This window comes from Pieris brassicae, chromosome 14, assembly GCF_905147105.1.
Source record: "Pieris brassicae chromosome 14, ilPieBrab1.1, whole genome shotgun sequence".
NCBI lineage: Eukaryota > Metazoa > Arthropoda > Insecta > Lepidoptera > Pieridae > Pieris > Pieris brassicae.
The window spans coordinates 4627844-4644476 of NC_059678.1; the positions used below are offsets into that span (position 1 = coordinate 4627844).

Genomic DNA, 16633 nt, shown 5'->3' on the forward strand with positions numbered 1-16633 from the left:
AAACAAAAAATTAAGAAAATCTAACAATACTTTTGTTACGATAGCAATTTTTTTTTCATTACATTCAAACATTTTTCATGTAACCTTATGGCGTTTGACATAACATTGACAGAATGCGTGCTGCAAATCGTCAAAGAGGATGTAAGAAAAATGAGTCAAGAGTTATTAGTTAGTTATATTGATACAATACATATAAAATAATTACAGTCGCTAATTGTTTGTGGCATTAATCTTGGAAATCCATGTTTTTCAAAGTTCCAGTTATATGTCGAAATACCAACAAAACTATTTATATACGGTCCAGAAAAACAAACAAAAAATGTTATCATAAAGCATTTTTAGTTAATTAAACCAATTCGAAATCAATATTCATAGTTAAGACAGGACGTCTATCGGGTCCGCTAGTTGTATATGTTTTTGTCTTTAGTATAATATTAAAATCTAACAATGGTTACTTGCAGCTCATATAATAGGAGAAGAATTTAAAATAGGAGAAGAATTTAAAATAGGAGAAGAATTTAAAATACGCAAAGGTATCTTTAATGTCCAAGCAATTTGTGATGCTGATTTAAGATTTATGAATACAGCTGCTCAATGGCCAGGTCCAGCACATGATGCTACAATGTTCAACAGTTCTGTTCTTAGCTTAAACTGTTTGAAATTGTTATATTTTTAAAGTTGTGACAAAACTTTATTAATAAACTATATCTTGTTTATAGCAAAGCGATGCAGGTGTGTTTGGTAACTGCTGGATGCTTTGTGACAGTGCTCATCCAAACAGATCATATTTATTAACACCACTTAGATCCTGCTTCTGAAGCATAACAAATCACACAATAATGTAGAGCTATTTTCAAACAACTTTAAAATATAGTACATATATAATGATGTTATTGTAGAAACATACTGCCATAATATTATCTGGTATCATTTTATTTGTTATATTTCAGGTTATTCAACTTTTGGTGTTTGAAAGCAAAGATTTCCTATAGCGGCTCTAACAATGTCAAGTCATAACCCAACGGCCAGGCTAACAATTGCAAGTTCTGTTTTACACAATATTTGTAGAAACTACAACATGAAGGAACTTCCTGCAGTGGAGCTTCTGCTAGAAGATGCAGAAATTGATGCACATTCACATACCAAAGAAATTATTTACAGTATGAAACTGACTGAACTTTTTGGATTAACCGACAGTAATCAATAAATAATTCTATATTTTGATGCTAATGTTTTTATTATAATAATAATGAAAATACACAACAATTATATTGATACCGTTAATATTGCTTCTTTAGTTTCTCTATTTCTAATTTTAACTTTTCAATTTCCAACGACAGTTGTGCATTTTTCAATTTATAATTTTCATTTTCTAAATAGAGATTATTTAATTTAGAATCCAAGCATTTCTTCTTCGCTGAGAAATATTCAGCTATTGACATGTCTCTCGCAGACCGGCTGTCATCTTGATCAACATTCTTTCTCACTGAAAAATTGATACATGTTAAGTCGATTGATAGATTCATTATCATGTAGGAAAACTAAAAAAAAGGCAAACAATAAGGCAGTTAGTATATATATATAGTATATGGATAACCCAAAAATATATTATGTAATAATTATTACCTGCCCAATCTGTATCAGATGAGAATCTTTTCGGTCTACTTGGGACTTCATCTGTATAAACATTCTCCTTGACACCAACACCCTCACCTTCACCATCACATACCACAATCTGTTTACCATCAATGGACATGAGTTTAAAATCTACCACATTGGTTGGTTCCACAGCTACTGTGGCATCACCATCTCCACTTTTTCCACCATCGCCGCCCATCGGCACGCCAACATCAAGCCCCACTTTTTCTCTATCACCCCCAATTGGCACAGTACTCCGGAGCATAACAGTCACACGGTCCAATATCTCATCTGGGGGTATAAACTCTGCGGGACCACCACTCTGAAAACATTTGTTAATTTAAGTTGTATTAAAATCTGATAAAACTCAACAATAAGTGACTATAACTGGCTAACCTTCAATTGGTTTATCCTAATTTTGTTGGAGCGTTTGCGAGAATTTTTTTTTAAATTCTCCCATTTCAAACGAAGCTGCTGCGCAGTCCTACTACCGCTGCTAGCCGAAGCATTAAAGCGCTCTGTAATTTTGACCCACTCTTCATTTTTCAATGTATTATTGCTGGCATTCGTAGACTTGGTGGTAATTATTTTGCTTGCTTCTATAAGGTCTATCAGAAACTTGGATTCCTCTTTTGTCAAAGGCTTGCCTTTTGCCTAGTAACAAAAAATAAATTTCTTATATAACATTACGCGAAATACTTTGTAAAACTTATATATTGTACGGCAAATAGATACTTACGATTTCATAATCCATCATTAACCGTTGTCGTTTATGTGCTGGCGAAATAAAAACACAAAATATAAATATTGGTAATATTTACAACAACCAAACGACACTTAGGTTTAGAAACTTGTCACAAAAATGAAACGTTACGTTCGTCACTAAAACCACATTAACTTAAATTTAAGAGAACTTTAACGTTATTATTATTAGCTACAACTAAAAATATTTATTACTATAGATACATAGTTTTAGTTATTTTATTTCGTTCCAAAAACAACAAACTATTAGTATGCTTGAACAAACATATTGCATTGAACGAAACGCGTTCGAGAAGGAAGGATCGACAATCGCGTAGCAGATTTGTTATATTGGCATGATTATTGGATGGATATCGATCCTTACATATGAATCAATTCAAGATTGTTTATAATCTTAGATTGAGGAAACATTATTCATTTTGGCGTTAGTTATAAGCTCAGGTTTTGTGCAATGAAATTCAATTCCCGACAAAAAAAAGCCCTGGAGACATAATAACGGATCCGGATAATCCAATCCGAAAAGCAGAAAATAATAATAGCCAAAATCAGGTTAGGGTAAAAAACCACCCTCACCGGGGAAGGACCTTTACTTCCTAGTTCGTACTTCGCTCACTCCAGTGAGCTTCCGTACTGTCCTTCAGGCGAGTCCGAGTCTCACAGGAGACGGCCAACAGCGAGATTCCAAAAAAAAAAAAAAGTTATCCAGCTTCAAAACATTTCATTTAACGTATATCTGAACACATCCAAAAACCACCACCGAGCTTAACTACAGTTAGGATGAAATTTTACAAAATACAGTAAAAATATTACACTTCCAACTGCAATTTTAGTTTTTAGACATATAGCGCGCAAAGTCCATTGGTGCACCGGGACTCGAAGACCCCAGGAATGAGCCAGTGCCAGAGCCAGAAAAAAAATAGTGGCGGAGAGTTTATTGCCAGTTCTTCTCCACCGTTCTACGCCCTTGATTCGAGAACTGGCAGTAAATGTAAAATTAGAAGCATTTAATGTATATTTATTTTTTATTGACGCTCATAAGTGTACAGTGTGTTACCTGTATGAATAAATGATTTTTGACTTGACCAACACTGCTCATAACGTTTATTGGCTCACTTAGTTTTGCTATTGTCACTCAGTTATGGTTAGGGACCTGAACTCATGAGATTTGTATATTCCTGACCTCATGACATTATAATAGATGTAACAGGAGGCACCTGATGTCAAGTGATTCCGCCGCCCATGGTCACTCACATTGCCAAAAGGCTCGCAAGTGCTGGCCCTCCTAAAAATTGGTACACTCTTTTCTTGATGCATCCTAAGTCGAATTGATTGGGAAATAAAGTTGGGCAGCTGGTTCCACATAGTGCACAGCAAAAGCTGGCTCAAGAAACGCTCAGTTGCGAAACCTCGGACGTCGAGGTGATACGGATTGTATTCTGTATACTAGGCAGTATACAATTTGATTATTCATGTATTCTTCGAGAGCGATACAACGATTATGGAGTAGATTATTGTCGATGCCATTTTTAAAGTAACCTCAAAATATCCTTCACTCTTGGCGATTATCTCTTCATAAGTTACTAATGTCTATTCAAGACAAAAAAGACATAACTGACACGCAAATACACAATATACGAAATCAATGGTACAGAGGAAGATGGTTCATAATCAGTATTTTTCTCAATGCCATCTAATAGTAAATTAAGAACGCTATCGAATGGTGAAACCGGAAAATTGAAAGAAAATCAGACGTGAGCCTCAAAAAGTTTATGCATGTACAAAAAACAGGACGCTCATCTGTTTTCTGACATTTGTCTGACAGCTGACATTTGTCTGACAGCTGACATCTGTCTGACAGCTGACAGGTGTCTGATCTGTGGCCGGTCTTTCTTTGCTGCATTGTAGTTTGTTACCGCCAAAACCGTGTTTCACTTAATGATTTATCTTATTGTTCACCATGTCAGAAACTGAGAGAGTGAGAGGTGTCACTGTGGAGTAACTGACAATCCAAAGTCAAAGTTAAGTGACTTTGATCTTTGGCTTGATACCCATGCATTTATCTATTTCGATACCATCTCAAAAATATTTTATCGTAACAGTGTAACCTCTACCTTAACCCTTCAAACATGAGTTACGTAATAATTTGTGTTATAATACCACAAATGATAGAAGTTAATAATCGTAAAACCACTTCTGGACGAGAGCGTACAGGTGTAAGGTGGACCTAGTGACACGCTTTCGTTCGACACTTGCCGCTCTACAAATTAAATTCCCAACTTGATATCATGGCTATAACATTACAATCTCCCATGGAAAGAAAACCATTCCTTCCTCGTGTTGGCCTAGTGGCTTCAGTGTGCGATCTCGACTTCGATCCTCGTCCGTGCACCGACTTTCTTTCCATGTGCGCATTTAACATTGACGCTCGAACAGTTAAGGACAACATTGTGAGGATTTGGACTTAAAAACTCGACTGACAAACGATCATGAAACATCTGAGGCCAATCCTTTTAAAATCAATCCGTGACCCTTGTGGTGCGGGACTTATTTTATACACATAATGTATATAGATATTTATAATACTAATCATATTTTATATTTATAGGCGAGTAGGACCCGTCGTCTCGCATTTCACTGCAAATATCTTCCAGTTGCGATTCCTGAAGACTCTTAATATTTCGGGTACATGCTCGATAACTATCATTTTATTTCTTTATATCTAAAGATGTTGAAGCAACTAAATACGCACGTAGATTCACCATTGGTGTACATCCGGGGATAGAACTGAAGCCACTGGACCAACACTGCACTGTCGACTTAGTTACGGCTTAAAATATAAACGAAATCACTCAATTAGAGAGGAAAGCGTTGCATAACTGTTTAGTTATGGACTTTGTCTTAATTAAGAATATCATTTACACTGAGAACAGCGACGCCCTAGTGGATGATGGAGTGAGAGCTGTAATCTAATTTCTCTCCACTTGGCGATGACGAAAGGTATCAGCAGGAAGCGAGTGGAGAAAGCCATGAATCGATTGGATATTTAAAAAAATACTGAATGCCTTTATCCGTGAGGCGTTCTGATCAAAGGTACTGAAAGTTAGTAGTAGTAAAATCGAAAATACATGAGTTGAGACAGCCCCCGTAAATAGTCAGAGACACTTGTGTTTGGGTTGACTCGCTACTTCGCTTATTTATACAATATTGAGACGATTGTTAGAAAAGAATACAAAACAGAAGCCTGCCAAGAAGCAAAGCCGGTAAAAAAATCATCATAGTTTCTCTGAAAATTCTACTACAAATTTTGTATGTATGTATGTCTCAAATTACCGAGTTCGTACTGAAATGTGCTCAGTTTCCTCATATGTTAAAGTTTTTTGCCAATCTGTTATAACTTTCTCACATTCATACAAAACTTCTAGGATCATCATAGATTCATCTAGGATGCAACTGAAGTTTAGCGTTTCTTTTGTTGTAAATATATGCAGACCGAGTCACATCCTGACGGCTTGCAAAAAATCTAACGAACCTTCGTCGACCACGTCACCATGAAAATATCACTCCGTCTTCTATACCGGCATGCAGAATTAAATGGAAATAGATTTATGTAGATATAAGGTCACATTTAGCAGGTGTAATTGTCATACCGATAACAATCCACTTGTTCTGTATAAGTCAACTATGGGGTATATATATGGAATTATTATTATACACGTCGAGACGACCGTCTTTGATCCATAAAAAGCCAAATTACACAGCTGGTGGTATGGACACATGTAAAAGGGCCGCAGCGCCATTATTCAAAGATTATTCATAAACCGTCTTCCGAAATTCTTCTCGAGCAGTGTTGGCCTAGTGGCTACAGCGTGGTACATCCCTGAGGTGGTAAGTTCGATCCCCGGCTGCGCACCAATGGATTTTCTTTATATGTGCGCATTTAACATTAGCTCGAACGGTGAAGGAAAACATCGTGAGGAAACCGGCTTGCCTTAGACCCAAAAAGACGACGCGTGCGTCAGGCACAGAAGGCTGATCACCTACTTGCCTATTCAATTTACAAATAATCGTGAAACCTGAAAAATCGGAGGCTCAGACCTAAAAAGGTTGAAGCGCCATTGATTTTTTTTTCCAAAACGTTTTGTGTATTTTCGAAACATTTTGCACGAACTTCAACTATCTATTGAAAGTACTATGTTCGATTTTTGGGGACATTTACTTTATGTACCATTTTTTTTTATATAACAGTGTACCGCTGCCGATGGACACTCTCAATGTCATGAGGCTAGCGAGTGCGTTGCCGGCCATTTAAGAATTGGTTCGCTTTTGAAGGACCCTAAGTCGAATTGGTTCATAAATACTTCAGTGGGCAGGTGGTTCCACATAGTGGTGGTGCGCGGCAAAAACTGCCTTCGAAAACGCTCAGTTGTGGGACGGACGTCGACGTGATACGGATGGTATTACTACTATTATTATTTGTTTCTACTGAGTATTAGTAGTAATAGATTCTTATTCTTTTTGCAACTGAGGAGCAAACTAGCTGCTGTGGTCTCTGGCAGAATGACCAGCGCTGTGGAACAACTCTGCTCCTCAGCATAATACTGAGCCAGGGCCAATTACAACCACAGCACACACGCATTACACAACTAAACCTTTTTTATTATTATTCATTTTTATTTTTTGATTGTTGTTATTTTAAGTGTTTTGTTAGTAATAAATGTTATGTCTATGTCTCAGAGTATTATACTTATATGATCTTTATGACACTCACTGGAAGAACTCATAGTTTATCAAGAATGCTTGGAATTCACGATAGATTCAATCAGTCACACAAGATTCTTGTAATAAATTACAATTGGTAATTGATTTTATTATTCAGCAGTTCCTCTATTACGAACATGTTGAATAAGGACTTTTTATTCAATTCATTTATATAAATGAATGTAAATCAAGCTCAAAAGAAGTATCGAGTAGTGTTAAGTATGTTTTTAAAAAACAGTGTGTTAATCAATGCGGAAGAGCTGCTGCATTTGGTACTGGGCAAGACACGCTTCAAGAGACTGACAGGCAACCTCCAGTAATAGAGAGCCTCTTGTAGTATTTGGAAATATTTGGGAGTAAGATAACTTAGAACTATTTACAGTTCCCATTGCTGTCTACATACTATAAGCATCCTAAAAGGTTTCAACCTTGAATGGATGGAGGAAGCAAAGAACAGATCCAAATGAAAAGTGGAACGACGCCCAAAACCATGCTGCAGAACACAAAATAATGGAAGTATCAATAATTTACATACACTAAGTATATAAACAAAAGTAACACACACCTGAGTTTTAATTTTTATAGTATGGAATTACTGTGGCTTTATTATTATTATTGACCTCTTCAAACTCTCATCCCTCCTTTGAATGTGAGCATACATTTAGTGATGCTGTTCTGCACTTGTTACATAGATTAAGATTTCCGAAGCAGTTACTTGGTACACACTAACAGTTGTAACGGTATTGTTGCATTAATGTGAACATACTATTGAGTCTTTAATGAACACCTTTATGAAAGACTATCAATGTGACCCACTGACATAACTGTTAATAATATAATATTGTAAATATATGAATGTAAATTATATATCTCTGAGTTTCAACCTTCAACATTTCAGAAACAGAAAAAGGTATTAAAGTTTGGCAAATCTATTAACTAATATGTTGAACAAATTAAGACAACAAGCATACATTGAGAAACTCTATTTACACTACCAGAAATGTATCAATCGATTAAACATTTGCATTGCTCTGTTATAGTATAGGAAGGTGGGTTTGTCCTGAAAGTGAAAAACCTGTCTTCCAAGTCTTTTTCTAGTTTCATATAATTTTATGAATGTGGGTGGTATCAGCATTCTAAATATGAAGATAAGATTATGTCACAATGCGTATCAACCTCATTCACATTTTATTCTAAATTGATAAACAATAAAACATATTTTATTACTATATTTCACTTCATTGTAATTCATATATATGATTGGACTATATAGGGAATTAAAGATTGAGCACTGTTTGAGCTAGATGCAAAGTGACTAGACTAGGGACTGAGCAGTCTTGTATGTCAAAAACATATTGGAATTGAAATACAAGTTACATAATTAGTACTGAGAATCAAATCTGATGTCCTCTATATTAAGAATTCTTTTAATTAGAAAATCAAATATTTATCTAATTAAAATTACGCATATTATGAAATATTCCATGGCCTTCAGTAAAAACAAACAAAATTTGCATAAACTAACCATATGGAGTATTATTTTTTACTATAGTCACTGGTAATGTAACTTCCTTAATGTAATAAGTAACATTTATAATAACTAATAACTTAACAGTTTAAATACTGCATTTAGTGATTAAAGGCATGTTATAATGCTAAACTATGAAACGCTTTTAAATTATGTGCTTGATTAAAATTCAATAAAGTACAGTGCATAAATGTGGTTTCTTGAGTTGTATATGAAATAGATGTCTATAAGGGCCAATAGTTGTAGTATATCAAAAACTATTTCATTTGACCTTGACTAAGTTAAAGTTATAACAGATAAGATTAATAATCAAGATTTTACCTAAAAAGATAACATTTACAAATGCCATTTTTCTTCAACTTAAGTGCAAATAAGAATATAATCTAGCTAAACAAGTTCTAATGTAATAAATTGTATTCATTATGTGTTGACACATTTCTTTAATCAAATTAGCTTAAATGGAGGTTCACTTTAGAGTTTATATCTCTAACTTTAGAAATTCCAAATGGAGATATTGTCTAACATAGAATATCACATTAACACGTAATTTATAGTCAAACCACATACGAATGGCAAAAGTGAAAATGTACACAAACAGTCGAGAAATTGCAGGGACCAGTTTCGCCTAATTTAATTAGTGATGCCGACGTTGTGGCGACAAATATTTGAACAGCACTGATAAGTCAAGTGAACACATACAAGAATGAGGAACTAGTATGAAAATTGAAGATCTGCAACCTCGCCTATGCGTCCTCGGGGAAAAAAACTTGATACTTGAGTCACCTACTAAACTAAAGAACGCAGTTTCCGGCCCGCAATACATGAATTTAAAACCTATAAGGTTACTTTCTACACTGTATTAATTGTTCAGTCTAAAAACATTAATTTAATAAAGAATAATCCTTAATTATTTGATGAGTGAAAGGGGACATACCTTGTAGAAACTTGAGAAAAGTGATGATAATAAATTCCAAACTGCACTTTGTTACTAATTTATCACACACACTTTAAAAAAGTTCACAAACAGTTTATATTCGCACACGAAATTTTAGATATCACGATTATTTTTATCGCACTACCGTATGCGGCGGATGTACCTATCTCGTGAAAGACGCCATTTTGATTTCGTCAACTAACGTCTGACATAGACAATTTAATGATATCGTTCAGAAATATAAACTTATAAATATTAAATATTTTGTACCATGTCTGTATTTTTGTAATTTAAAAAAAACTTTTAATACGTATTTATTAATATCTAACAAATAAAAATGAATAAAACGAACAACATTAGACCAATAATTGAGTAAATAAAATATTTATTACTAAATTTAGCAATATAAAGTATAAACATTTTTGTTAAGCTTAAACTTATGTTGAGGTAATGTCTTGTTGGTTCTAGACAAGATAGATAAATAGATAGAGACAAGACTTTAATCTAAAAGACGACTAAATTTTCTTTAATTGATACCGATGAAAGTTAATGGTTTCTTATTTTTTTCTATGTGGGATTCTTAGCATCCAATTAGAAAAAGAAGATAAGTCGTTTTTTATAACAGCTTGTTATTATAATTTGACCCAAGTAAGTGGTCATTCTTACCGACTTTAATAGCACATGTAAGTACACAAACGACACACTTAATGAGTTAGTATTTTTAAGGGTTAAATGCTTCCTCAAACATGATTTGATAAATGCGTTACAACCACCAGCAAAACAAGACAGCAATTTAAACATAAAATATTTAACATTCCGAGAAGAAAGCAGGAGCTTTACTTTTACGAGCTCTCTATAATTTAGTTCTTAATTCTTATAGGAATTTAATCATATGGTTAATGGCAATACTAAGATTAAATGTCAAAAAACCTGCTGAAAGCAGCTGTATCAACTTTTCCTGTGTTTTTATACAGTATTTTTGTTTAATTATGTTCATTTACCGTGGTTAAATAGTTAATAACAAAATGTCGAGCCGTCGTTCGTTGCTCGGATCGGCTTTAGATTCGTTGCCGGCACCAACAGACCCATTACGTGAATTGTTTGAAGCTTGCAAAACAGGAGACGCAAATCGAGTGAAAAAATTGGTAAATTCTCAAACTGTAAACGCAAGGGATACTGCAGGACGCAAATCTACGCCTCTTCACTTTGCCGCAGGTAAATTTTACTCTTTTGAACCAAATTTGTGTCATCGATAGTTACTATATCGAAAAAAAATAGTGAAAGGTTTTTGGGGATTAAAATTGCATAATTGCTCTACGGTCGCTGATTTCAGTCATGTTTTATCTTTTTTGTTTTCCTCACTTTGAATTTGTTATATTCCATTTGTTATTTACCGTTACTAATACATGAATCATAAAAATCAATTTGATGTTGGAGATTAACTAGATCATTCATTAAAAAAAACATTAAAATGTTAATTAAGTGTATTAAGGTCATTAACTAATGTGTTGTAAACACGAGAATACACTATTATTTTAATGTAGGTATCTATAATTATATTTATTTGTTTTACTGACTTACTATTTCATTTATGACTATTTATTTTAACAAAATATAACATAATATTAACAAAACAAGTCAGTATAATACTTAATCTATTCTCTTCATCATATTTTTCGTAATTTAATATATATATATATAAGTAATTAGGTCATACAGAAAATTAAATAAAATTAACTAAAATAAGTACTAAATATAATAATTTTTAAATTAGGATATATAAAAAGACTCTATAGGGTACTTACTAATCCTGGCTAGGATGTATCCATATATATATATATTTAGTGTAAGGAGTTACAACTTTTTTAACTTCAAAAAGCCCTAAATGTAAGACTTACTGTTGAGACTTAATTTTTTTATATAGAACTTGCTGTAATTTAGTAACTGTGATTGTGATTATTATATGACTTCATATTATGCCAATAAATGCATTTAATCAGCTATCATGAGTCAATTTTTTTTGGATACTTCATTTTGATAATCACATAACATAAATATTGTTTAGGGGAATCTCTAAGAGTGGCTCCAGAGTGTAAGAATGCAACCTAATGAGTAGTTACACTAATATGATTACTTCTCTGATGAGAATTATAGTGAAATTATACTTTGAGATTTCAGTTAGAGTTAAGGTTTCGAAAATGATGTCCTGTATTTTTCTGCTGCACAACAGTACAGTTGATTGACAATATGTTCCTGTCATCGCAACCTAAAGCATTACTAAAAGTTAAATAATAATAATAATTAAGCCTCATTTATTCCTTGAAAATTTACAAAATAAACACACACATAAAATATATATGTATATATATTTTCTATTTTTTTCAAGGACCTTATTGAGTATAGGCCTCCTCCAATTGGCTCCATCTCTCTCTGTTTTGAAAATTTTTCTCCCAATCCTCTCCACTAACTTTCTTAAGTGCAAGAGGGCGACCACGCTTTCTTTTTCCTGGTGGACCTTTCCACTTTGTTACCCTGTTTGTCCATCTGTCATTGTTCATTTGAGCGGTATGACCCACCCATTTCCACTTAAGTTTTTTGCAATGGGATAGTGCATCAACAACCTTCGTTTTGTTTCTAATTTGTGTACTTCGGATCTTGTCCTTCAGTTTTAAATTTAATACACTGCGTTCCATTGCTCGTTGACAAGTTGTTATTTTTCTATTTGTGTTCGAGTCAAATAACCATGATTGGCTACAGTAAGAAATGCATGGCAATATACACGTATCTAAGACTTTCTTTTTTAAGTATATTGTTATCTCTGCTTTCAGTACTTCTTTGTATCCCCAGAATTTGTTCCATGACATCCTAGTTCTCCTATCAACTTCATCATGATGCCGTAAATTTTTAAAAGATATTTCCTTACCCAAGTAGATGTAGTTCTGCACATATTCTAAGGGGTATCCATTAATTTTGACCGGATCTTGTAGGTGATTTGTCATTATTTTTCTTTTGTTTTTGTTTAATTGTAATCCTATTGCTCGACTAACAGAACATAGTTCGTTTATCATTTCCTCTATTTGTAGTGATATTTCTGAGAATAAAACGATGTCATCAGCAAATCTTAAGTTGTTTAAGTAATTACCGTCAATAATTATACCTTTTTGTGTCCAATTAAGCTTTTGCATTATGCTTTGAAGTACTGTTATAAATATGGCAGGAGAAAGTGGGTCACCTTGTCTAACCCCTCTTTTAATGGCTATTTTAGGTCCCCTTTTTTCTAGTTTGACTCAGCTTACAGTTTTTGAGTAAATATCCTTAACTAGTTCAATCACCCCTGATGGTACCTTACATTCGTGGAGGGCATTCCACATGCTGCTGTGTGATATGGAATCGAAAGCTTTTGCGTAAACTATAAATGCCAGATATAGTGGTCTCTTTTTTACTTTATACTTCTCAATAATTTAGTTAAATACTTTTATTAATAAAACAATTTTTACTATAAACTTCATCACAAAATTTTACAGGTTATGGCCGCCGTGAAGTTGTTGAGATCCTTATAGCGGGTGGTGCAGCACTACAAGCTCGCGATGAAGGTGGTCTGCAGCCATTACACAATGCATGTTCCTTTGGTCATGCTGATGTGGTCAGGGCATTACTGTCTGCAGGAGCTCCTCCAGCAGCTAGGGATAATTGGGGCTACACACCCTTACACGAGGCTGCTGCTAAAGGGAAGGTCGATGTCTGTATTGGTAAGTTGGATGTAATAAAAGTGGACCCGACAGACGTTGTCCTGTCTTAACGATGAATATTGATTTCGAATTGGTATAATTAACTAAAAATGCTTTATGATATACAACGGGAACAGGCGACATATATCTGGCCATTTGAAAAACATGGATTTTCAAGATTAATGCCACAAACAATTAGCGACTGTAATTATTTTATATGTACTGTATCAATATAATAACTCTTGACTCATTTTTCTTACATCCTCTTTGAACATATTTGCAGCACGCATTCTGTCAATGTTATGTCAAACGACATTACATCAAAAAGGTTTGAATTGTAAAAGCGCAATTCAATGAAAAATAAATTTGTCATATCAATAAAAGTATTCTTACATAATCTAATTTTCCGCGCACTTTTCTTAAGTTTTTCTTTCATAAGAACCTTCTCCTGACAATAACGAACACAACAAAAAAAGAATTAGCAAAATCGGTCCAGCTGTTCACGCGTGATGCTGTGACCCAGGGAAATAGGGATTTTATATATAGGTGGTAGTAATAACTTTGTGAAAGCTTAATAAATTTGTTACAATAGTTATCAATCTCTCTGCCTGCTATTGATAATACTACAGTAACTACACAGTTTTTATACAAATGGGGTAGAAGCTTTGACCATTTTCTTCCAGTTTTCTCTGTCTTGAGCAACTAACACCTCTTCTTTCTATCTTCTTTTTATCACCAACCCAACTTTTTCTTGGTAAATTGTATGGTACCAGTTAAGCACTGACATTATTTTTATGTTTACGCTTCATATTGTTACGAGGTAGGGGATCGGATAGAAAATGCCGTGGATTTCTTCAAAGGTTTATTTCTTGATAAATCAATGAAGAATTTATGGGCACAAATTAATTGCAGAGATGCACTTATAACACACAAAAACACACTCACTAAATACTTCACTTATGCACACTTCACACAGTACTTTATAACTTATATACACTTTATTCGCACTTTATCGCTTCAGTGTTTCGCTCTTGTTATCGCATTCAAAACTAAAGGTCACTAGTCGATCGTGGTTATTGTTGCACCCTCCCTCGCGAGGGGGGTGTTTTGTCTTGTTCGGGGCGTATGCCCCCTTCAAGTGGTGTTTCTGTTCGCGCCCTGCTGATACAGGGCGGTACGGGGGCGGGCATATAGCCCTTGGTGGGGGCTGCAGGCGCGCGGGGAGACTCAGTCTCTACCCGCTGCGCGCAGCCTGTGGGGTCATGTCCGGGGTGTCAAATCCGGTGGTAATGAGGGGGCCAAGGAGTAGTCTCGACTTGGCCCTGGTGTCATGATAGGTGGTATCGGGCAGCTAGCGCGGCTCGCGGTCAAGCTCCGCCGGGTGAGACCCCCGGTGGCCCCGGGGGAGGCCCAGCGAGGCGACCAGCGGTCGAAGCCGCAGCTGCTGCCCTGGTGTCGTCGGGACCCGCGGAGAAGAGCTCACGCGGGTACTTGTATCGGTCGGGCGGCCTGGAGTGCCACGGCGCGATGTTTTGGAGGTGAGGATGTTGAGAGGCGTCCGCTCGATCAAACATCCTCATCGCGAGCCGTGCGACGAACTCGTCGATCGACTCCATCCGCAAGTCTCGCGCTATGGTGGCGTTCCTCACGTAGCGTGGTGCCTTTACTGCGCGTCGTAAGACGGTGTTTTGCACGATGCGCAGTCTTCGGCGGTTGGTCTCGCTGGCATAGGAGAACCACGCCGGTGCCGCGTACGTGAGGTGAGGGCGCACATACAGTTTGTGTAGCGCGAGCTTGGTGCGGAGGGGTAGGTTGCCTGTGATCAGTGGGCGAAGCATGTGCGTCGCCCACTTGGCGCTCCTTACAGCCCTGGAGATGTGGTGCTTCATGGTAAGACTCCGGTCTATGGTGACCCCTAGATAGGTGACCGGCGACTTCCACGGCACGTCTCGATCCAGGAAGCGTAAAGGTGGTGGCAACCTACCCCGGCCGAAGGCAATTGCCTGTGTCTTGTCCGGGTTGGCGGCGAGTCTCCACTTGTCCAGCCACTCTGGCAGGAGGTCCAGAGCGCGTTGGAGTTTTCGGGCGGCGTGCGAGGCCCCCAGCGATGTCGCCACATACGCCGTGTCATCGGCGTAGAGGGCGAGTGTGCACCCCTCGGGGCACGGAACGTCATCGGTGTATGTGGTGTACAGCAGGGGCGATAACACGCTGCCTTGCGGGACTCCTGCCGTGATGGGTCGCGGTCTCGACGCTGCCTCTCCCGTCGCAACGAAAAACGTGCGCTCGGTGAGAAAGGCGCGGAGCACGGCGACCATTCGGCGGGGTAGTGGAGACTCGATGAGCTTCAGCACGAGGCCGTCGTGCCAGACACGGTCAAAGGCCTTCGCCATGTCCAGCATAACGGCGGCGGCCCCCTCCTTTTTGTTGAGGGCCGAGGCTGCAGTGTAGAGCACCTTCGTCAGCTGCAGCGTCGTGCTGTGCTCGCCGCGGAAGCCGAACTGTTCGGGCCTCGGCTGCAGGTACTGTTCGATCCTCTGCAGCAACAGCCACTCGAACAGTTTCGACTGCGTCGAGAGCAAGGTGATGGGTCGATAGCTCTCGGGTCGGGTAGAGTCCTTCCCGGGCTTCGATATTAAGATCACCTTGCCCTCTTTCCATGATCTGGGGAAGTGCGTATACCGGAGGATACCCGTGAAGAGGCGCGACAGCGCGACTATCCACCTCATGGGCAGATGGCGCAGCGCCTCGTGGGTGATGCCGTCCGGTCCCGGCGCCTTCCTGGGTCGCAGTCGTGAGATCCTCTTCCGCACTTGTGACGGCGAGAAGAAGATCTGGGCTTCATCGGTAGAGATCGGGCACGTCAGCCACGCCTCGACAGCGTTCACCACCTCTGCCACGCGCGTAGGGGACGTCGCGGGGTTCGGCGAGAACTGACGCTGGAGGTGTTCGGCGAATATTTCGGCCCGATCTGTGTCATCGTAAGTGATGGCGCCGTTGCTGTCGCGAAGGGGACGCTTCGGCTCTGGAGTCCTGTAGAGACGGCGGCAAAGTTGGTAGAGGCGGGTAGGCTCTGTGGTGGCCTCTCCCAGTGTGCACTCCCATGTGCGCCGTTCGTGTGAGGCCAGCTCGGCCTTGACACGTTCGGCGAGGCGATTCAGCTGCGTTTTGAGCGCGGGGCAGCGGTTGCGCTGCCATTGCCTCCTGAGCGCGCGCTTGCGCTGAATCAGCCTTTGCACATAGGGTGCAAGGTCCTGGCAGGTGATCTCCGGCGTGCGCGTTGAG

The 16633-nt window shown here is 37.9% G+C and overlaps 2 protein-coding genes across 3 annotated transcripts in view; one reads left to right on the forward strand and one right to left on the reverse strand.

Annotated features, from left to right (window-relative positions):
• The window catches only part of LOC123717990 (serine/threonine-protein kinase 10), a 59545-nt gene extending 49749 nt beyond the window's left edge, over positions 1-9796 (reverse strand). For both annotated transcript variants that reach the window (XM_045674320.1, XM_045674319.1), the window contains exon 1: positions 9621-9796. The gene's annotated coding sequence lies outside the window, so the exon portion shown is untranslated. The remainder of the gene's footprint in view (positions 1-9620) is intronic.
• A 753-nt stretch (positions 9797-10549) lies between these two features.
• LOC123717978 (poly [ADP-ribose] polymerase tankyrase) overlaps positions 10550-16633 on the forward strand; it is a 42336-nt gene continuing 36252 nt past the window's right edge. Inside the window, exons 1-2 of the mRNA XM_045674287.1 lie at positions 10550-10835; positions 13145-13369. Of these exons, the coding sequence (XP_045530243.1) occupies positions 10646-10835; positions 13145-13369 (415 nt within the window). The 5' untranslated portion in view covers positions 10550-10645. The remainder of the gene's footprint in view (positions 10836-13144; positions 13370-16633) is intronic.